The sequence below is a fragment of the Saimiri boliviensis genome, chromosome 16 (genome assembly GCF_048565385.1).
Source record: "Saimiri boliviensis isolate mSaiBol1 chromosome 16, mSaiBol1.pri, whole genome shotgun sequence".
NCBI classification, from domain to species: Eukaryota; Metazoa; Chordata; class Mammalia; order Primates; family Cebidae; genus Saimiri; species Saimiri boliviensis.
In genome coordinates this window covers 66764437-66788207 of record NC_133464.1, presented here as the reverse complement: position 1 = coordinate 66788207, position 23771 = coordinate 66764437, and the positions used below count along the sequence as shown (strand labels likewise).

Sequence of the window (23771 nt, the reverse complement as noted above, 5' to 3'; positions counted from 1 at the left end):
CCCAGTAAAGAGATTTGGAAAGTTAATTTCAACAGAGTGATTGGTAACACAGAAGATCTCTTAATGCCGTAAAGTATTACTAGTTGTCCAGCTGCAAAGACGATTTGTTGTATTTACCTTTATTCTAGGATTGAATGCAACGCTTTCACTGTACAATGTAGTGGCTGGGGGATGGTGAGGCAGAGGGGACAGAGGGATTAAGCTAGATTACACAGCATAGAAAATCAATACTCTTACACTATAGGGTCTGTAAACTGGTTCAAGGTCACAGAAGTGAGTGAGAAAGCCACCTGAATTAGCAATAAGAAATAGCTTACACAGAGCAAAGACAAGACTAGTTTCTGAAACACCTGCAAACCACATATGATGTCTATATTTGTGTCTAGTTGATTTGTACTCAAATATTGGCCTTTCTGGAGATAAAATGTCCCCTTCTGAAAATCAGGGTACACTGTTAGTAAGTCAAGACCAAAACAAGAGCCGACAGTAATGACAGTACTATATTTGATCTATATGACCTGGAAAGGGGATATTAAAATGAGATCCTTCAAGAGAGAAAATCCCAATAATTTTCATTAAAAATAAAAATGATCCATTTATACAGAAGTAGTTCAAAATTTATTTATAATTTGTTTAAAAGAATATAAGACATCAATTTTTTGTGTGCATATTTATACCACAGATTAAGAAAGTATGGATTAAAATCTAAAAAGACCTCCCAAAGCTTTCCAAAACCTGATCTGAGGATTCAGTAAGAATTTGTCACTTAGAGAGACTAGCCTGTAGCACCCACAACTCTGATGAACCTGAAAGCATCAAGTGACCCCCTCATTTTTTACTTTACCAACATTACTCTAATTATACTTCCAATTAAAAAAATAATGTAGCATTTCACTGGCAGTAGAAATTAAATGAGTTCAGTAATCAGCTTCTGCAAACATGCACAAATGAGGACAGGGAGAAACCAGTCATTCCTGAAAGATCAGTCAAGTGGGTGGGCAGTTGGAATCAAGGCAAAAACAGTAAGACTGAACAAAATCTCATTCAAAAGTATTTCATGAGACTTTTCAAGGTCAGCTGACAAAAGCCAGATGAGAGTCCATATTTTCTCATATACCCTGCAAGAAAAAGAAACAAAAAAAATTACCGCAAGCAGCAAAGTAAAATTCAAAGCCTTTGTAGTCAAAAACGAAATTCCTGCAAAGAACACTTTGACTGCATCAAACTGCAATGATCATTTTTTAAATTAACAACTTAAATGACCATTGAAACCGTTTTGTTTTCAAGTCACATTGCATTTGATTCACAAAATACTCTTGGTCAATAATGTAATGGCTTGTCAAGTGATATCTTATTGACTGTGTTCTTAGAGATAGACTAACATAGGTTACAAATAATACAGTTCGAAAATGTTGTCACCCACCTCCATAGTTACAGCAAGGACAGTATGAACACATGAGGAACAGAGCAATTTAAATGGAAAGTCTCAACTAGGGTTGCGCTGTATTATGCAGTAGAAAGGTGACTTCTAAGAGTACCTTGAGGTGGAGAGATAGACTAATGAGTCCCCACTCCCACCATGTGCAAAGGGTCAAGAAACCTCTATCAAGCCTTCTGCAGTGCTAGGCCATTATACGTCTGGAATGCACACTACTGCTGTTTCTTCTAACATTCGGGGAAATTAAAATCTCAGATTGCCTCATTGGTCATAGGAAATGCTTAACTGTCCTTGAAGACGTAGGATTTAGAGTTTCCACAGCATCCCAAAGAGCTTCTTCTATGAGGAAATGTCATTTAAAGTGATTTTATAAGTGCCTTACCTTAGGTGCCTCAAAAAAACTAATAGAGGATGCTGGAAAAATCAAAATGTATTTTTTAACATACAAAAGCAATTATAAATTGTTGAAGAATAAATATGTATGTTAAGCAATATGAGAAGACTGGTTTAAATTAGCAATGATTAAAAAGTAAAAATCAATCAACCTCACGTATATACTTATTGGGGGCCTCCTGCTCAAGTGTCTAGATGACATTTCAAGAAACCACTGTTTCTTTGCATGGCTTGGTTTTATCATATTTTCTGCCTTCCTCCTTTTTTTTTTTTTTTTTTGTCTCTGGCTTTTTACAGGTTCCAATATTTCCTCCAAGCCTCTGTGAACTGAGGCATTGCTTTCCTCTTTCATTCCTTGGAGAAGCTCAGTCTTCGTCTGTCAGTCTTTAAATAGTGACGTGTCCTTGATTTAATATAGTAATGATTTTAATATATTAATATAATTTAGTTGCTAATTCAGTGTATTAACTTATCCACTTGTTACTTGCAAAACATGTCCTAAATAAAATTTATGTCCTAAATAAATCTTCCACAGTGCTGGCCCACACTACATCTGGAATACACACTATTGCTGTTTCTTCTAACACTTTGGGAAATTTAAATTTTAGGTTGTCTCATTGGTCTTAGGAAATGATTAACTGCCCTTGAAGACGCAGGATTTAGAGTTTCCACAGCATCTCAAAGAGCCTCACCTACTCCATCAGAGGAAATACTATTTAAAAGTTTAATTTATGGCCTCTCTTCTTACTTTTGTATGATATTCTTTGATGAACAGACATTTTAAAATTTAATGTAGATTTAGTTACTTTTTGTTTGTTTGTTTGTTTATACCTTGGGTCTTACAAAATCCTTTCTCAGCTCCATTTTATAAACAGCCTCTCTCATTTTCTAAAATTTAAAAAGTCATCCTATTTATAAGCTTTAATCCACTTAGAATGTTTTTTTTAGAATTGTATTGGGACCTAATTTCATGTAAGTACTCAATTGTCCCAACAGCATTTTTTGAAGAGTCGGTTTTCCCCCAGTGATGTGCTCTGCCCCTTCTGTCATACAAAAAAGTAAAAAATTCTGAAATGTTGGGTGTGCTGGTGCCAATTGCATACCTCATTAAATACATAAGTAAGTCCCCATATATACTTCTTTATCTTTAGGAGTGAACTGCTTACTGTTGGTTCTTTGCTTTGATTACAATTTATGTGAATCTATAGCTTATTTGAGAGCTCATTCCTATCCATTAACAAAGTATAACTCTATTTGACAGCATTTTTTTTTTTTTGAGATGGAGTCTTGCTATGTCACCCAGACTGGAGTGCAGTGATGCTATCTTGGCTCACTGCAACCCTCTGCCTCCTGGGTTCAAGCGATTCTCCTGCCTCAGCCTCCCAAGTAGCTGGGATTACAGGCACTCACCACCATGCCCGGCTAATTTTTGTTTTTTTTTTAGTAGAGACAGGTTTTCACCATGTTGGCCAGGCTGGTCTCAAACTCCTGACCTCAGGTGATCCTCCCGCCTCAGCCTCCCAAAGTGCTGGGAGTACAGGCGTGAGCCATTGCATGCAGCCTTCACAGCATCTTTCTGCAAGATTTTAGAATTTTCTTAAAAGGGTTATGCATATCTTTGGTTGGATCTTATCAGATATTTCATTTATTCCTAATGTGTGAAAATATAGTTTTTACATATTGATCTTATATCTAGCAACATTGTCAAGCCTTTTTCTTCTAATAATTTGAATGTAAATTCTTTTGGATTTTCTATGTAAATAATTGTATCATCTGTGATTTATAAAGGCTTTTCTCTTTTCAATCCTTATATCTTAAAGGAAATGTTTTTTATATATTTTTATTATTATAGAGTTTTGATCCCTTTATGAGGCAAAGAAATTTTCCTTCTATTCCTAGTTTGCGAGTTTTTACCACAAATGAGTATTGAAATTTAGCAAATGCTTTTTCTGTACTCACTGAGATGACCATATGAAGCTTCTGTTATATTTATGAAGTGAATTATCTCAATAGGTTTTTTTGTTTTGTTTGTTATAAGCCAAGCTTGCATTTCTGGGATAAATCCTATCTCATCAGGACATGTAATGCTTTTTCATATTTATTCTGTCAAAATCTTGTGATTGTTTTGAATCTACGTTTATGAATGAGAGTGAGTCTGTTTTCTTTTTCTATACAGTCTTTGTCCCATTTTAATTCAAAATCATGTTTACCTGCTTAATCATTTTGGATAATACTTCCTTCTTTTTTAATTAATCAGAAAAACTTTCTAAACATTTGCAATAATCTGTTCCTTGAAAGTTTAGTAGAGTTTTGCTCTCATATATATAGGCCTGGTCTTTAATGGGAAGACAGTAAGACATTGATGTTGATAGTGTTTGTATCACTTTGCGTGTCCACCAATAATGTGTCACATACCTGTTTCCCCACAGTCTTGCCAACAGAGTATATTGTCAATCTTTTGGCATTTTAGTTTAATTCTTTTTCAAGTTTTCTTGGTTGTCTTTCATTGTCTCCTTTTTGCACATTATTTCAAATCCACTTTTTATTTCATCAGATATTTTATACACCATCATTTTAAATTTGGTATTTAATCATTTTAGCATATGAAATCATCTGGCTCTAAGTCTCTCTGTGTGTTTGTGATGTTGACTCACAACCACTTGTTTCCTTGTGTGTGCAGTAAGTTCTGGTTATTGTTTCATGCCTGAGATACATCAGTGAACACAACGATCCAGTGGCCCCGCCCTTGTAGAATGTGGAACATACATCATCACATGGAGAGGCAAAGAGCAATGGTCAACAAAACATGCAATGTTTTAGAAGTATGTTAGAAGTTGAAGAGTGCCATAGAAAAAAGGGAGGGGAGCCTAGAAAGGGGACTGCAGAAGCTGGGGTGAGAGCACAGGCAGGAGCTTTAACTAGGATGCCCAAAGTAACCTCACTGAGACCGTGGAATTCAGGAAAGTAAGTGAAGGAGGACAGACCATATGGATATTTTGGAGAATAGTGCAGAGAGAGCAACCAGTGTTCTCAGCAAGAAAGCTGGTGTGGCTAGAGAGAAATGAAGATGGAGACAAGCACGAGAGCCAGAGGGCTAAGGGGTCTGGATCATGCAGCACCTGGTAGGCTGCTGGAAGGACTTCAGCTTTTACTCCAAGTGATTTGGGGAGTGATGAAAGCCATTGGAGGGGTATGCAGTGTCAGAATCTGACTTCTGTCACTCTCATATTGAGAATAGACTATAGTTAAATAAGTGTGGAAGTAAGGAAACCATCTAGGAGATGACTGCAAGAATCTGGATGAGCACTGAGAGAGGCTAGAAGCAGGATAATGGTGATGAGGATGGAGAGAAGCTGATGGACTGGATATATTGGGAAGGAATAGTCCAGAGGATTTGCTGATGGCCAGCTGTGTGGGTGTGAGAGAGGGAGGGCACCATTATGGAAACAGGAAAATGTGCATATAGAGCACTGGGGTAAAGGGGATCAAAGGTTAGTTTTAGACATGTTAAGGCTGAAATGTCTATTATATATCCAAGTAGAGATGTTGGGTAGGCAACTGGGTATGCAAGTCTGGAGTTAGGTGAAAGGAGTCTGGGCTGGAAATAGAAATTTGGGACTCATGAACATATAGATGGTATCTAATTTCATAAGAATGAATGAGGTCATCAAGGCATAAATGAACCTCAGTTTGGGAAGTGGTCCAAGGTAGATCTCTGAGACACTCCACCGTTGAGATGACAGGCAGATGCAAGGAATTCAGCAAAGAGGGAGGAAAAGGGGTTATCACTGAGATATGTGAAAACCCAGGAGACTACAGTGTCCCAGAAGCTAAGTAAAGAAACAGTTTCAAAGGAGAGAGAGTGATTCACCATGACAAAGAATGCCAATCAGTCAGAAAAGGAAGATTGAGAAATAATCATTGGATTTTGTAATGTGGACATTTTTAAGTGACCATGAAGATAACATTATTTTTGATGGGTAGATTCTAAAACCTGATTAGAATGGGTTTAAGAAAAAAAAAATAAAGAAATTAGAGAGAGCAAGGATAGGCACCTTTTGATGTTTTACTCTAAAAGAGAAGAGAGAAAAAGGGCAGTGGCAAGAGGGAAATATGCTATCAACAGAATTTATATTGATTTATATTTTATGCTGATGGAAGTGTTCTAGTTGAGATGGAACATTCAGTAATTCAGTAGAGAGGAGAGACTATTATTAGAACAAAGTCCCCCAGGAGGTGGAGAAGATAAAGCAAAGCAAGCACAGAAGTGCAGATTTCTGGAGGTCAGTAAAGGTGAAGGTGGGAGCCCGAGGAAGTTCCCAGGTTTCTCTTGCTGCTTCTTTTAAGTAACGAAAGGATTGATAACACCTTTGGACTTGGATATGCCCATGCTACTAAAAATGTCACTCAATCATCCTCACTATTACATCATGAGAAAATAATGCTCCTCTATTTGATCTTTGAGGAGTCTAAGCAGAGATTTGTGACTCAATAAGGACTGCCAATAGTCATGGGTGAGCCAGACTGCCACATCCTCATGTCCTCAGCAGAAGGCTATGCAGTTTTCATTTATGCTCTCCAATCATCTACCCCTCAGTCCCAGATAGGTACTTTCTAAGTTTTAAGAGCAGTTCCACAGAGAAGAAATGACAGCCGGACAGTGAGTTTCCAAGTCCTGACCAAAATCTAAATTCCAATTGTGTTTCACAACTAAGTTATGAAAGCTTGGATAATGTCTTCAACTCACAATGGCTCATTTTCCACATGACTCCTACTCACATATTGCTATAAGACAGTATGTGTATATTGTATCACACAATACAAAGATCCTGTGTTTCATTATTTTCTCTGTTCTATACTGTCCCTATTCTGAATGCCAGAGTGTAACGAATGAGCATATATTTTGGATAAACAGACACATCCAGGAAGTATTCTCTGCCAATTTGCTTATATTCAATTATCTTAAATATGTATACATTTTTAAAATCCATTCATCAATTTAAACGACTGGATGTCTTTCAAAGATACATGCTATAAGATTTCTAACAGATTGACTTCTCAAACATGATCTTTCATCTGTCAGCTATTTATTAAAGAGAGATCTTCTCTAGACTTTCTGGTCAGCAAGCACTTGATTATTTTTTTGTATTTTTACCAGTGTACAGATTTCTATCTGATGTGTGTGTATACAAAGGGAGAGGGAGGAAGAGAGAGTCAACGGGAAAGAGAGAGAGAAAAGAGACAGAGGGATGTGGCGGGGAGAGAGAGAAAGTACTTATGTACTTGGGCTTCAATTAAACTGTAACACCTTTGTCTTTAGTTTTGATCCTCACACATTGCAAACCTCACAATTATACATGTTCCAAAGCTTTGGTGTTCATTCAATAATATATTGTGCATACAAAATATATTAAACACATATTGCAACACAGTTGCAAGGTTTTCATCACAGAAATATGTAAGGACATTTCATTTTTTAAAAGTGCCTTTTGCTATAGGGTTTTTAAAAAATCATTTTGTAGTGAAAAATTAACTACTGGTTTCTTTGATGTGTTAGTTTGACTGAAAGAATATATTACTAGAGAATGCTTATTATTTTTGTAACCATATTTCATTTAAAATCTTTCCGGGGAAAAAAAATACTCATTTGTTTTTTTGTAGGTCTGGGCAAGGGATGATAAAAAGCCTTAGTGTCCAGGCAATCATGCTGAGAACAAAGGGCAGGTGTCATTTTTTATTGTGATTCGCCAGAGCTGAAATCAGGACTTTCTCCCTTTCTCAGAAGCTATTGTGGAATTTACAGTAATCCCCCTGACTGACTGCCCATCACACTGCTGAACAGCACAACAACAACAACAAAATAATATCTGGGGAGAAGGCCACAACATATATTAAAAATTCTCATTGTTTTTATTCTTCAACATTGAAAGATGATTTTTTTTAAGAGAAAAGAAAAAACTCACCCAGCTGTTACTGCTATTCATATTCCAACAGCCTCCAGATTGCTCGAGGCCACCTGGTTGACTCTTGCCTTGGAGTCGGTCCAGAAAAGCATTATTTACCCTTTAAAACAATGAAAAATGTGTGTGAGTAGAAAACTTGCTGCAGGGCTGAGATATTTCTGAGAACTTAATGTGTTGTATGAACTGACCATGGGGATAGCTTTCTGGCTTCAGCTTAGAAGAAATCTACAGAAACTTCTCTTCCCACTAACTATGTGACATGCTGTTAATCGCTCTTTACTGGAGCTGTTGCCAATCTTGGCTCAAGCCAAAGGGGCTACAAATTCTTAACCTGAGAGTTTCAGGCACTCTTCTCCTACCAGTACAGCAAGACCCTAGTTCAAGAAAGCAACTACAGTCCTCAGAATCATGCCAGGTATGAATCTCAGAGGATGCAGCAAGATAGAAGCCTCACCATGAACCAAAACATGAAGAAGAACCAAAGATAACTCTGGTGTTATTGCTGCAAGACAGATGTCCGTCCCATATTCTCTGCACTCCACTGTCAGTCTTGCTAAAGTAAATCCCATACAAGAAAAGCAGAAGTGGAAGGTAGTAGGGTGATAGTTATATTATCCTATTTCTGGAGCTGGCTACCTGGTTGTACACTTTATAATTAATCATTCTAAATATCTGTTTCATAAACCTTTCTGTGTGTTTCATATTACAACTTTTAAATTTAAAATAATCAATCACAGATAACATCGTGCTGAGTTACCCATGTGAGGCTGAGTAGAGTCAGGGACTTGGAAGCTGAAGAAATGGCACTGCAATAGATCCCCTATGATATCAACATATTATTTAAGAAGTGCATAAATAGGACTATAAGCTTCTTGGAAGCAAAAACACAATGCCTGGTGTATAGCAGCAAATATACATTTATGGAGAGAAGAAACGCAGGAACCAGTCACACAAGCCTCTTGTTCAGTCATGAAGATTAGCAGAACGTGGTCATGGTGAGTGGCTACAAGCCAGTGACTATGGGAGATTTGGGAACTTTAAGGAAAATAAAGGCTGGGTGGCAAAGTCAAAGGCTAGAGGGGTTTTTGTCTGCCTACGCTTGCTCAATGCTAGCTAAGATGCCAGCCGTGTGTGGGCTCATGTAGGAGATCATTCAGGGTGGAGGGAAAAATTGTAAGAAAGATGCAAAGAAGGCTGAGAGGTTTTGCAAAACTTCAGGAAGGAATCAGCCAAAGGAAGCTGTCCTTACCCAGAGGCAATTAGGCAAGGAGTAGGTACAAAGGAATGTAAAGGAGTTTATTTAAATAGCTTGTTTACCCATGTTGACATAAGACATCCTTTGATCATCTGCTTGCAGAACTACTCTCTACTGGGGTGAGGAGGGGGTTGGCAATGTTAATTACTAATGGTGTTTACTAGAGGCCTTTGTCATTCTGTACTAAATAAATGTGGAGCATCTCCAGAAACCCTCTTAGGGATCTCTGAGCCATGGTGTCCCCTGGCTGCACACACACAGGCAAAATATCTATGTCTGCATAATTCTGTCATCTGTCACTCAGATAGAATGTGCCAGTCAGACTCGGCAGTTCACTGCCAAGCTCCATGTTTAAGTCACCTTCTCTAAATCTCTCAGCATGCGGATGGAATGGTAACCTACTTAGCAGAAGACTCCCCAGTGTCCCCCCATAAGGACACCAATTTAACTATCAAGACAGAAAAAAAAAAAAAAAAAAAAAAAAAACTTTATAAGAACCAAAACTCAGGTGAGCCCTCATAGTACTTGGTTTTAACTACATATTAATGGAAAAGATACTGAAGAGATAGAAAAAACGATTTTGAATCTCCAATGCCACCGACTATTAAGCAAGAGGAAAGTAACCCTGCTCCCCAATGGTTTTCTGGACTGCCTACATGCCTGGGGCTGTTCTTATCCAGTCTTTTTGTCAGTAACAAAGATGGGGTTTCCTGCAGCATCCTCTACCCATCCCACCCCACATCCAAACCACTAGAAGCCTTGTTTGCTCTACCTCCGGAAGACATCTGACTTTACTCATTTCTTTCCATGGATACCATTCTAGTTCAAATTACTATCTCCTCTTCACCTTGCCAGTGCTTTCAGTCTCACCTTCTGTAATCTAGTCCCCATACAGCAACCTTACTAGATTATGAAACAAATCATGTCTTCCGTTTGCTTAAAATTCTCCTGTGATTTCCCATTGGTCTTAGAATAAAATCACTGGCTTATAAAATGTTGGGTTGTCTTGCTCCTGCCTACCTTTCCTCGCTCACGGAGCATTATCCTCCTCTTCACTCACCATAATCCCATCACATGGGGTTAGGTGTGGTGGCTCATACCTGTAATCCCAGTAATCCCAGCACTTTGGGAGGCCAAGGCAGGTGCATCTCTTGAGGTCAGGAGACCAGCCTGGCCAACCTGGCAAAACTCTATCTCTACTAAAAACATAAAAATTAGCTGGGCATGGTAGTGGGCATCTATAGTCCCAGCTATTTGGGAGGCTGAGGCAGGAGAATCGCTTGACTCTGGGAGGCAGAGGTTGTAGTTAGTGGAGATAATACCACTGCACTCCAGCCTGGGTAACAGAGCAAGACTCTGGCTCAAAGAAAAAATTATCCCATCACTTGGGACCCAAAAAGTCCAAGCTCATTTGCACGTTAGAGCCTCTGCACTTGCTCCTCCCCTGTTCATAGGCCATCTAAGTCCATGCATCTGCCCCCAGTCTCTATGTAGCTGATTCTTCCTTTTCCTTTGATGTCACCTCTGCAGTGAGGCCTTCCTAAGTATCCTATCACCTCCAATTTCTTCTTTAACATTGCCTTGTGGGCCGGGCGCCGTGGCTCAAGCCTGTAATCCCAGCACTTTGGGAGGCCGAGGCGGGTGGATCATGAGGTCGACAGATCGAGACCATCCTGGTCAACATGGTGAAACCCCGCCTCTACTAAAAATACAAAAAAAATTAGCTGGGCATGGTGGTGCGTGCCTGTAATCCCAGCTACTCAGGAGGCTGAGGCAGGAGAATTGCCTGAACCCAGGAGGCGGAAGTTGCGGTGAGCCGAGATCGCGCCATTGCACTCCAGCCTGGGTAACAAGAGCGAAACTCCGTCTCAAAAACAAAAACAACAACAAAAAAAACATTGCCTTGTGATATGGTCCTCACAGTATACATCACCATCTGAAATAACAGTGCCTTTGATTGTTGACTTCCATTTCTCTCCTCCAGATTACAGTTTCCACATGGTCAGGGACCCCTTTTGCCTTGATTAACCCTATTCCTGGGGCCTAGAACAAACCCTTCATGGACTGCATCCTGATAATGCAATTAATGAATGAGCAAATCTTCTTGGCACACATTCTTCACCCCTGAAAACAACATGGATGATAACTGCAGACTGCAAAACAGCTCACTGGCAATTGCTCCCAGTTCACTCAAACCCTGCAAAGACTGATGGCTTGTCATGAAGGGATAAGGTAATGTGATTCACTTTTGAGCATCAGTTACTAAGAGGACATCAGAGTGGCTAAGCACTCCTTGATACCATAGGAGTGTTATCAACTTGCCTATGACCACTGCAGTGTGAGTCAACCAGAGATAATGGGTGGGTAATAGTTTGCTTCTCTCAATACCTATCAAGAATCTAAACGGGAGGGAAAAGGACCAATTTCCATTTTGGTTTAATAGTTTTAGAAAGTACATACATGCTATCACGGTCAAAGTTGTGCTCCGAGTTTTCTTCTGAGGGTTAATTTGGATAAAAACTATTAATCAGGGATAGTTCAAGTTTGAGTAAATCAATTCAGTTCATCCCAGTTTTCACCTCATGGCCCAAATCCTTTCAAGTCCTTGACCCCTGTGCTCTGTCTTTTCTCTCCAGAGTTTCTACTTGTCTTCTCCTACGCAGTAACAACAGGTCAGGTGCAGGTGCACTTAAGCTCATTACAAGTTCATTGAAAAGCTTGTCAGGAGTCTCAAAGCTTTCTATTGTAACACTCAGAGTTGAGTTTTCTGCAGTGTGAACTTTAAACTGTAGAGAGCACATTGCCCTTTTGATGCCAACAAAATTGTGCATCTGGAGAAAACCTAATTTACTAATTTACATCCATTATACACATACTATATAGCTTGTGTTGTTGCCTTGGATAAGAATGGACATGCTATTTTATTAAGAGTTCATTGAATATGTATTCTCATATGATAACATGAGAAAGCTCATGGCACACTTTAAAGGCAATACAAATGTAAGCTCTTTTCAAAAATTGATGAAGAACATAACATGTATGTATTTAATGACTTGATCAGATATATCAAAACTATTTACTGATACTATTATGATAAAAGTCTCTTTTTAAATTAAATTTGGATCTATACATTTATTGGATCTATTTAAGTAGAATCAAGAGAAAGAGAAAATAACATAGAAATTTAAAAGCCCCACCAAATATTTAGATATTCAGTAGTATGGAAATAAAGAATGAGGGCCAAGATTCCTATAACAAAAAAGTTATCTTTTCCACTTCTAATCAAATAGCTTGAGTGTTTATTAGGTGCTCATCAAATAATATTTTAGCAATGGAGCCTATTAATGTAACACATCACTATCTTTAGGACACTTAGAGTCTTATAATTCAAGTAATCCTCAGAAATCCAGAGAAATAACTAGCTACTGCTAGCAACCAGCGTATAAATACAGTATCAAGTGTTTTTTTAAACAGAAAGTATTTTAAAGAGAAAATAGGCAAGGCACAGTGGCTTGTGCCTGTAATCACAGAACTTTGAGATGCCAAGGTGGGCAGATCAACTAGGTTGGTAGTTCAAGACCAGCATGGCCAACACGGTGAAACCCCGTCTCTACTAAAAATATAAAAATTAGCCAGGCATGGTGGCATGTGCCTGTAATCCCAGCTACTCAGGAGGCTGAGGCAGGAGAATCACTTGAACCTGGGAGGCAAAGGTAAGCCAAGATCGCACCACTGCATTCCCACCTGAGCAACAAAGTAAGACTCTGTCTCAAAAACAAAAAAAGAGAGAGAGAGAGAAAATAATAAAAACCAATAAAATGACTAAATTGTGGCCTACTTTATAATAAATAGTTAGCATCCTTTCCCACCACCATCTTATCCAACAATATAGCCTAACCAACATATCAGAATTTTGATGTTTCCTTAAATAAGAGAAAAAATATATAACCTAACCAACATATCAGAATTTCGATGTTTTCTTAAATAAGATAATTTTGATGTTTCCTTAAATAAAAGATGTTTCCTTAAAAAACAGTCCCCCTCCCCACAGTAAGAGGCACCGTCAGAATAGGGAGTTTCCACTGAACACTTTTTAAAGTCTCTCATTTAGAAAATGAAACCAACATAACTTAAAGATACACTTTAGTGATAGTGGAAAGGTTAAATACATAAAAGAAGCCATTCGCTGTCAAAAGAATATGTTCCTTTAAATTGTGAAAACCCTTACATTCTTCTCCAAGATACTCAAGTGCACCCCTAATGAACTCAAACAACCCGTGTCCCCCCTAGGAATCTTAGCATAATAATGGCAGACAATATGGTGCTTATTAGCACTGTCCCAACATTAACATGTTATTTTACTAGGTATTCTTAATTCTGATATTAGAATTAAGATGGAGAGTACTTAGACTGTTTGAAAATTACTTAATGGTTCTAAGATTTTTTTCTCTAATGTATTTGTCAATATTAAATAACTAATGAGTTTTTGTCTGAGCTTTTGTACTCAAGTATGGGAATCTGACCATCTATATTAATGCAATTATTCTAACAAAGTCTATAAATGGTAGAGCGTCCTCTCAAATTAGGATGTTTTGTCCCATGGAAGGCAAGTGAAATATACCTTAAATGAACACACAGCTTAAGAACATGATTCAGTTTTCTAATCTAAGTTTGTAATGCCTCCTATCCAAGAAAATTGGATATGTGTGTGCATGCACATATGTATACATATATGTAGCAGCTGGCATACCTAATACATATATTATGTCCCAATAACAAAGATTTAAATGTAATACACATTCCAAAATCATATTAATAATGTCACTGTAATGTTTTCCTAAAACAACTGTACAAACTTTGAGATAATTAATAATTTAACCAAGGATGCTTATTTTATTAGCCAGTTTACCTCCTGTGTTCAGTCTGGTGGATTTTGGCTCTTTCTTCCTCTTGCTGCTGTCGCTTAAGTTCCAGTAATTCACTCTAGGAACAATAAAGGTTTTTAAATATGGTTTTCAATTAACATGGTTGTACAGAAAACACCCAAATCAATTACATATTTAACCTCAGTGAGTACATTTCATTTTTGAAACTTTTACTTCAGTACTATTTGGATGTGAAATTATTTTCTTATATAAGCAGGTAGCAAAATAAGTGTGGCTTAGTCAATTAAGAATAGCTCTGTGAGTGTAAAATTGTTAGATTAAAAGCCAATGTACATGGTCAAGATACTAGACCAATAGGTACAACACAAACAGAGAAAAATACAATGTAAGGCAAACTCATCTATGTCTTACAGAGAAAAACAAATCAAATTAGTTCCTTCAGGAATATCACACAATACTATTTCTTGGTATTTCTCTAGCATTTCTTTCCTAATAAATTCATAACAACATACAAATAAATATTGGACTCAATTTTTTAGTGTAATTCTGTTAGTTAAACATTCTCCTTCCTGGATAATAAGCACTCACCTATTATTGATTAGTTACTTCTAATACCACCAAAACTTTGGGATCTCTAGGGGAGATACTTTGGTTCATATAAATCACATTATTATAACTAAATCTTTAGCTTCCAACAGTCTGCTTATCTTCTTGGAAGAGGCAACTTAACTTCCAGACCCAGTTACTATGTTTTCAGTATTATACCAAAGAACCAATCCCAGGATTTCTCTGATACCCAACTGTCTTCCCTAAAGCATAATAAATGTTAATCCCATTTCAAAGACAGAAAAATGCAAAGAGAGGAAAATCATTAGGCCCAAGTCATATATCATGCCTGAGTCAGAGAGATTTTCTGGTAGAGAACATACTGTCATGTCTTAATCAAACATACTAATAAAAGGTTGCTATTGTTGTTTTAACTCCCAATCTTCCTTGAAATAAACTCAAAGTTCAGATTGACATTTTACTTTGTTCAAAGATCCTGTAATATTCCACAGTCCCCCAAAATCAAAAGACTCGTTTCTTATACTGTGATATTCCAAATAAATTGCTCATCAATCCCTAAAGCACATTACTTAACCCTAATTCCTATATAACACCAACAAGGGGAAATCATTGAATAATATTTGAGTTTTTGAAATCCATGAATAATATTTGTCCACTCAAGCATTTATTATGCACCTAGATGCCAATCTTTATCCTCAAGTCTCACTTTTGCACAATAGGATAGTTTTTTTAATAGTCTACCAAGTATTAGTATTCCTTATTAGTACTACTACGGCTTATACCAATGTGAAGGAAGCCCCTGTCCTCTCACTCATCTCCACAGTCATTTCAGTTCCTACATGTGGTTTCATCTGCAATTATCATCTTCTTAATAGTATGCATAGCCGTTTCTTAATTTTTTTAAAACAGCATCATCTTTTGACTACCTATAATGGAAAAAAATTGATGTCTCTATTACTATCTCCACCCTCATCCCAACTTCCTCTCATAGTACACCCTCATCCTTATTCTTTTACAATTTTTTCTTTTTTAACGTTCAGTATGGTAGGAGAGGGATCAAGAAATCTTATAGCTCCGAATTCAAGTTCCTAATTAATCCTCCTGTTTTCAGCCCTGGGCTTCAAAGGTACCAGGTGCCTCTGATTCCTAAACTTAACCAACGTGTGTCTTCCTGCTTCTTGCAAATGAATTCTGGCTTTTCTTCCACTAAGTCAATTACCATTGACCATCTAGTTCCAGATAAAATTTTGGCTTATATCTTTACTTCAGTCTACTAGTCTGTTCTTTTGTTCTTGCTGGCTTATGGCTTTTAAAAATAATTCATGTATGGTTAGTGATATATATACCATACGTACCAGTAACCATATAGGAATTTTTTGTAAAAAAGAGAGTGATAAAACATAAGCAAATGAAATGCTTTTTATGTGCAATGTTTAACCAGAAAACCTTAATATTTTCAAATAAAAGTTTTACCAGAATTTTATTATTTGATTCACACAAAAATTGCAAAGGTAGGCAGGCAAATGAAGTATTATGTGATAAATTAATGAGCAACATCATACTTACCCTACTGATGAGGGAATGGGATCAGAGACACAATTTTAGTAACTTGTCAAGAGCTAAATAGCTTATTAGAAGCAAAATAAATACCAGGGATTACATTTTCCTGTATCTAATAATCCTCTGCAGGATGTATTCAAAATAAATGATAGGAATTAAGGATATATTCTTGGTGGTTCATCATACTTAAGTACAAACAGTCATTTCCAGAACCATAGGACCCATTCACATTCAAAACTTTTAGCAGAATATGTATAACCTAAGCACAAATCTAAATCCTTCTGGCCAAGGATGCTGATTATTTTCACATTCATTAACCTTATTTCTCCAAGGAGCAACTTCTGGTATCTGGTCCATTATTCATTTAGAGTTAATGGACAATGGACCAGATACCATAGATAGGCTAATTGCCTATGGTTCATCATACTTAAGTATAAACAGTCATTTTAAGTATAAAGTATTTAAGTAAAAAAGTATATATATATGTTTTCCAGCTTAAAAGCATTTTATTAAGCATATTTAGATGCTGCTTCCTACCTTTTAAGAATAAAAAATGCCTTTTAATAAAAAAATCTATCCTAAACTAATTTTCCTTTGTGTGAGGAAATATGAATGAAATGTACATTCATATTTAAAAACAAAGTATTGTACTGCCAAAACTTTAAATATCTCAAGAGCATACCACATTTTAAACACATTATGTTCACGCAGCTATTTCAATATTTCTGGGAATGGTGGGCAATTAGCCTATCTATGGTATCTGGTCCATTGTCCAGATACTCTGGACAACTCTGTTTATACTTAAGTATGATGAACTGTTTATACTTAAGTTGACTGTATAAACCGTCAATTTAAGTTGACAGTTTATGCTTAAGTATGATGAACTGTTTATACCAGAGTTGACTGGACAACTCTGACAATGTCCAGATACTCTGGACTACTTTGCCTATGGTTCATCATACTTAAGTATAAACAGTCATTTTCAGAACCATAGGACCCATTCACATTCAAAAGTTTTAGCAGAATATATGTAACCTAAGCACAAATCTAAATCCTTCTGGCCAAGGATGCTGATTATTTTCACATTCATTAACCTTATTTCTCCAAGGAGCAACTTCTGGTATCTGGTCCATTGTCCATTATTCATTAAGACAATGGACTCTGAACAAACTAAACTCTCATTAGTTCTGAAGTATGACACAAAGACAAAAAAAAAGGTATGAAATACATATATATGCATATTATGACATGTTACTTTAAGATGCTTTTTTTAGACTTGGCAAAATGATCATGAAACTTGTTTGAGGAAAAAAAATGCAATCATGGCCATCAAAGAATCCTGAAAAAGGAAACAAAAAATGAGAAAGAACCTTCATCACACATTAAAAGATGCCTCATGAGAACACATGGGTAACGGGGAGCAACACACACTGGGGCCTGTTGGAGTGGAGGATGTAGGGAGAGGGAGAGCTAATGGAATGCTGGGTTTAATACCTAGGTATTGGGTTGATCTGTGCAGCAAACCACCATGGCACATGTTTACCCATGTAACAAACCTGCACATCCTGCACCTGTATTCCCGAACTTAAAAGCTGAAGGCAAAAAACATATAATAAACTATAGTAATTAAAACAACTTGAGCCTAGGAAGAGACATGATACATATGGAAATGTAGTTTATCACAAAGTTGTTGTGCTAAACCAAGGCAGGAGAGAGTTCCATGAATGATGATAGACAAGCCGACTACTGCAAGAAAGATCAAAACTAGTTCCTAAATTTGATTAAATAAATCTTACAGAAATTTAAGATTTGCACCTAGAAGATACGAATAGAAGTTTTCAAAGGCAGCACAGGTGAATTTATTTATAAACTTGGGAGTAAGGGAGATCCAGAAATTATAAAAAGATTGATAAATTTGGCTACATGAAAATTCAAACTGCATTTGGGGAAAAAAAATACCAAAAAATTTAAAAATGAACTGTTAATGAACATTCAGGATATGCATAGGCTAATTCAATTTTCTTTTATTCATTCATTAAATATTTGAGTATCTCTTATGAGGCAGGCTTGGATCTACATGATAGGCTACAGTAGTGAATAAGATAGACGAGATCCTTGCTCGTTTAGAGTTTATATTCTACAGAAATGCAACCCATAAACAAGTGAGAAAAATATCCAACCATAATCCCATACAGAGGATTCAAACACACTGATGTGAGATTCAGTGGCTCAGTGACTATTTTAGGTTGAGACTCAGGAAATGTCCCAGAAAGTGGGTAAGGACTTCATATGAATCAATAAGGAAAAAACAACCAAACAGAAAAAGGGCAAAGGGATAAGAACAGGCAGTTTGCAGATAAAAACTACAGGTTGCCTGTCAGTTCAAAATGGTCATAATCTTCACTCAAAATCAAAGAAATATCAAAATAATGAGATAAAATGTTTCTATTGTACTGACAAAAATCATAGAAGTTTGACCAAAAAAGAAACCTCTGGTATAGTATCTAAATTAGTGAAAACTAATGTAGTTTTTGGAGGTCAATTCAGCAATAAGCATCAAAATGTAAGACATATACATCCCTTGCAGAAGTGTTCAAATATGTATGTATACGGATATTCACAGTTATATTATTGAAACTTTAAAAGTTCAGGGAAGAATATTAATGCCCATCAACAAAAACTTGTGCAGTAAGTGAGACTATCAGCACACTGAAATACAATGAGACAGTTACAAAGAATAAGGTGGATCTTTTGTAAGGTTGAACAGGAGCCTTATGGAGAGATCTCTGAGATACACTAAGTGATAGATAGAAAACAGGTTCAGAGCCATTTTCTTGGGACGCTTCTATATAAATAGAAAATATATGCATAGGTCCATTTCAACTTTTATAGGCTGGTATGTATCTAAAACATTTAATGAAAAATGACACAAGAAAATGCTAACTGTAATTAACACTGGGTAGCAGCACTTGGGAGTGTGAATGGGTAAGAAAAGGATGCTTTACTGACTTACATAGCTTTTTGACTTTTGAACTGTGTACATATTATTTCCTCATACCATCAGTAGGAATTTATTATCAGTGTGAGAGGCCATTTCTGTTTCCTTACACTTTCCTTTATTTAAAAATCCCAATAAATATGTAATTTTTAACACAGAGAGACATAAAAGAGCAAAACACTACATATGAAGCTAAGAACTGTTAGGGAGGAAGAAAAGAAGAGGGGAAGAGAGGAGCAGCATACATCATCCTATTACAGAGGCAAGAACGGGGAGAAGAGATAAAGACCAGGAGGGAAACGGGGACGGGAGCTGATGAGGCATCACCATGCAAGGACACTGCTCCAGATGGCCAAAGGGAAGGTGCTGGCATCACTGCATTCAGGATTATTATCCTATAACTAGCAAAGCGTATTGACTAAGGAGAGGCTGGTTTTTCCTTCCGTGCTAAGAAGGATAATTTCAGCTGATTAATTTGTTCTGCTGATCTGACAGTCACCGAGGATGTGTCTGCATGCCTTATAAGCATATTCTTGGTTTATTTACTGAGTTCCCACCCAGAAGTTCCATATCTAGAGTTCAGCAAATAAAAAATAAGTTGTTCTTGTTTCAAGGATCAAGCTTAGGACATGAAAAGAACCAAAGTGCCCTAAGTAGGAGGGCAATGACATGCAACATCTGAGACATTGTTAAGGCCTGGCCTACTCAATGCATATTGTCACACACCAACCATTTTCCAGATACCTAGGTTCATGCTGAAGGTACAGATATCAGCTCTACCATGAAGTAAGTCACAGTATAATGAGGCAGACAGACCCAGAAACAACTCTGATACAAGGCAAAAAGAAATGCATTGCTAGACACAACTTCAAGCTACGTGACATGGGAATACAAGGAAGATACAAAAACGAGAGAAGGGTGTTCAACAGTTTTTGTTCATGCAGCCTTACCACTGCGCTGCACAAATCCCTGCATTCATACAGAGCTGCGTACAAAAGAGGGCACTTTGGTGATATAATAAACAAAACACCATCTTAGACACTGCAAGTGTGGAACTTCCTATAAACATTGCCCAAGTGTTATATGTTAAATGAGGACACCAGGCAAATAGCGCCACTGCCTGTGGCCACCCTGCTGATGCAGTGCTCGTCTGGGAGGGCTGCTCTGCTGGGGAGCTGCAGGATGACACCCTTACCTCTGCTTGGAGACCAAGCCAACAACAAGAAGAGGGGTTGCTATTTCCAGCAAGAGGTGCAAACATCATTTGTCTGGGCTCCAGCTTTCTGGCGGTGCACAGAAGGGTCAACTATACAACAGACAGGTGTGTGTATGGCTGGAGGCATGAGAAACCTGACAAGGTTAGAGGGAAAGCATGCTCCAAAGCAAAGCTTCAGTGTAGTAATTGAAGATGAACATGGGGTCATTTTAAAACCATGTCTGAATCCCAGCAGAGTGTGTTCCAACATGGTTCAGCTTGACTGCTTTATGTAAACACGAAAATGCCATCGCCTGGCAGGACAAACTCCTCCCAGGAGAGGATGTTCTCGCAACACAGCAAGAGGAAAAGGCTAGTGGAAGCAGAAGAGTTGAGGCCATGAAGTTCAAGAATGCCTTCCTTTGAAGGTTTAATACAGAAGAGCTTTCAGGAGCAGGATGAGAGTTAAAAGAAGTCCTAATTTTCAGGCATCCCACAGTAATGCCTTTGCCTTGAAAGAAGAAAGATGGCCTTGGCTATCAAGAATGGGGAGAAAAGGAGAAGCTACCACCCAACATTTACAGAGAACCAACCAAATCGAAGGACATAAATACTAATGGGTCAAGTAGAGTTCAAAAATAACACAAGTAATGTATACTCTCCTTTTGTTAGTTTTTCATTGTTTAGTTTTTTAATTGATATTTTGAACATACTTATAGGATACAATTTGATATTTTGATACATATGTATGTTGTAAAATGATCAAATCGGGGTACTTAGTGTGCCCACGATCTCAGTGAGAATATTTCCCTTTTATCTAGCTATTTTGTAATGTACAATATCTTACTGTCAACCACAGTCACTTTACTGTACAACAGAACATTAAAACTTATTCCTCTTATCTAAGTGTAACTTTGTACTTGCTGTTGCTAGTTCTATCATTTTAACATAAAGAGAAATAAAATTCCAGCTACAATAATCATGGAATCACAGCTCTATATCTCCCACCTAAAAATACTTCCTATCAACCTCCTTCTAACTTTTAAAAGTATATTTTCTCAAAGAAGTTATTTATTACAGAAAATATAGTAAGTATAGCAACTGTAAAGAAAAACGTAATAATCACTCATAAAAACACCCCAACCAAAGATGAACTCCTTTAAAATGTCAGTGTTATTTCCTGGTTGTCTTATATACTTATTACGTCGGGTCACATTTTCAGGTTTAGCATGTGCCAGGCATTCGGATACACTCTCTACATGATTTCTCTCATTTGAGCCTAGAAACAATGTTGTGAGATAAAGAACATCACTATCATAATTGATGAGGCTTTAAGAGATGAAGGAGTCTGCACAAAATCCAAGGAGGAGGTAGGTTTCAAAACTTATCTGCACTCTATTTTATAATCTTTGTTATTTTCATATATGTGAGGATATTTCTATTATGTTATTAAAATATGGTAGTAATTGCTGCATGGTATTTATTCCAAATTCTGAAACCTTCACGTCTTCTATCACTGAACAAACTGTTTCAAATTTTCCATTACTCTTAGTTTTAAAATAAACAACCTTGTGTATATGTCTTGTGTGCATCTCTCATTATTTCCTCAGAATATATGTATACCTTTAGATCTAATATTTTTACTTTTAGGAAACTCTTTAGAATTTGACATTGCCAAAGTGACTCTCAGTTTATCCTCTCACCAGTAATAGTACTTGAGTGTTTGTGGTCTCTATTGATATCTACTAGTGGAAGTTCTCCTTACTCCAGCAAGTACACAAATTATTATTCACATTCTTCTAAAGTGTCTTGTTTAAATTGCATTATTCTCCTATTGAAATTCAGAAACAGCATTTTCAAATTACCTGAAATTCAATTGAAATTTATTACTAGAATGCATTAAGCTTACAAGTAAATTTGGATAGAACTATAGTGACTGAAATACTGAGTTTTGGCACTCAGGAACACAAGCCATTTCTGTTTTGTTCAAATTGATTCTTATGTATAATAACCAAAACAGCGTGGTACTGGCATAAAAACAAACATATAGACCAATGGAACAGAATAGAGCATCCAAAAATACACCCACACATGTAGGGCCAACTGATTTTTGGCAAAGGTGCCAAGAACATACAATGCGGGGGGTGAAGCGGTGGGGGGGAAGGATGGTCTCCTCGATAAATGGTGGTGAGAAAACTGAATATCCACATAAAGAAGGATGAAATTAAACCCTTATCTCTCATCACATACGAAAACAAAAAACAAAACCTCAACTTCACAGTTTTCACAAAGGGCATTAGAAAAAGTCAACTCAAAATGGGTTAAAGACTTTCAATGTAAGATCTGAAATACTAAAGTACTAGAAGAGAATATAGTGGAGGCTGGGAGCAGTGGCTCATGCCTGTAATCCTCACACTTTGGGAGGCTGAGGCAGGCTGATCACTGGAGGCTAGGAGTTTGAGACCAGCCTGGACAATATGGCGAAGCCCCGTCTCTACTAAAAATACAAAAATTACCCAGGCATGGTGGCACATACCTGTAATCTCAGATACTTGGTAGGCTGAGGCATAAGAATTGCTTGAACCCCAAAGGCAGAGGTTGCAGTGAGATGAGATTGTGCCACTGCACTCCAGTCTGGGTGACAGAGTGAGACTGTTTCATTTAAAAAAAAAAAGAGAAGAAAAAGAAAATATAGTGGAAAAGCTTTATGACATTGATCTGGGCAAAGATTTTTTTTGGATATGACTTCAAAAGGACAGGCAACAAAAGCAAAAACAGACAAATGGATGACATCGAACTGAAGTTTCTACACAGCAAGGGAAACAATCAACAGAGTAAAGAGACAATCTACAGAATGGGAGAAAATATTTGTAAACTATATCTGCTAAGGGATCAGTATCCAAAATACATAAGGTACTCAAAACAACTCAATAGCAAGAGAACAAATAACATGATTTTTAAAATAAGCAAGAAGGGCCACACATTGTGGCTTATGCCTATGATCCCAGCACTTTGGGAGGCCAAGGCAGTTGGATCACCTGAGGTCAGGTGTTCAAGACCAGCCTGGTCAACATGGCGAAACCCCGTTCCTACTAAAAGTATGAAAAAAATAGCTGGGTTTAATGGCAGGCACTCGTAATCCCAGTTACTCAGGAGGGTGAGGCAGGAGAATCGCCTGAACCCGTGAGGTGGAGGTTGCAGTATGCCAAGATGACACCATTGCACTCCAGCCTGGGCAACAAGAGTGAAACACTGTCTCAATAAATAAATAATAAAATAAAATAGGCAAATGCCTGAGTAGATATTTCTCAAAAGAAGGCATACAAATGGCCAGCAGGTACATGGAAAAATGTTCAACATCACTAATCATCAGGAAAATGCAAACTAAAACCACGATGAGCTATTGTCTCACCCCGTTACAATGCCTGGAATCAAAAAGGACAAAAGATAACAAGAGCTGGCAAGAATGTGGAGGAAAGGTAACCCTTACACGCTGCTTGCAGGGGTGTAAATTAG

General features: G+C 37.3%; 1 protein-coding gene across 2 annotated transcripts in view; it reads right to left on the bottom strand.

The window, feature by feature from the left end:
• Positions 1-595: 595 nt before the first annotated feature.
• Positions 596-23771, bottom strand: part of EPSTI1 (epithelial stromal interaction 1) — a 98130-nt gene continuing 74954 nt past the window's right edge. Inside the window, exons 9-11 of one of the 2 annotated variants that reach the window (XM_003934378.4) lie at positions 13959-14032; positions 7795-7894; positions 596-1118 (exon numbers count right to left, since the gene is read on the bottom strand). In XM_003934378.4, coding sequence (XP_003934427.1) covers positions 1110-1118; positions 7795-7894; positions 13959-14032 — 183 coding nt within the window. In that variant the 3' untranslated portion in view covers positions 596-1109. The remainder of the gene's footprint in view (positions 1119-7794; positions 7895-13958; positions 14033-23771) is intronic. The other variant, XM_010344928.3, reaches the window with a different exon arrangement.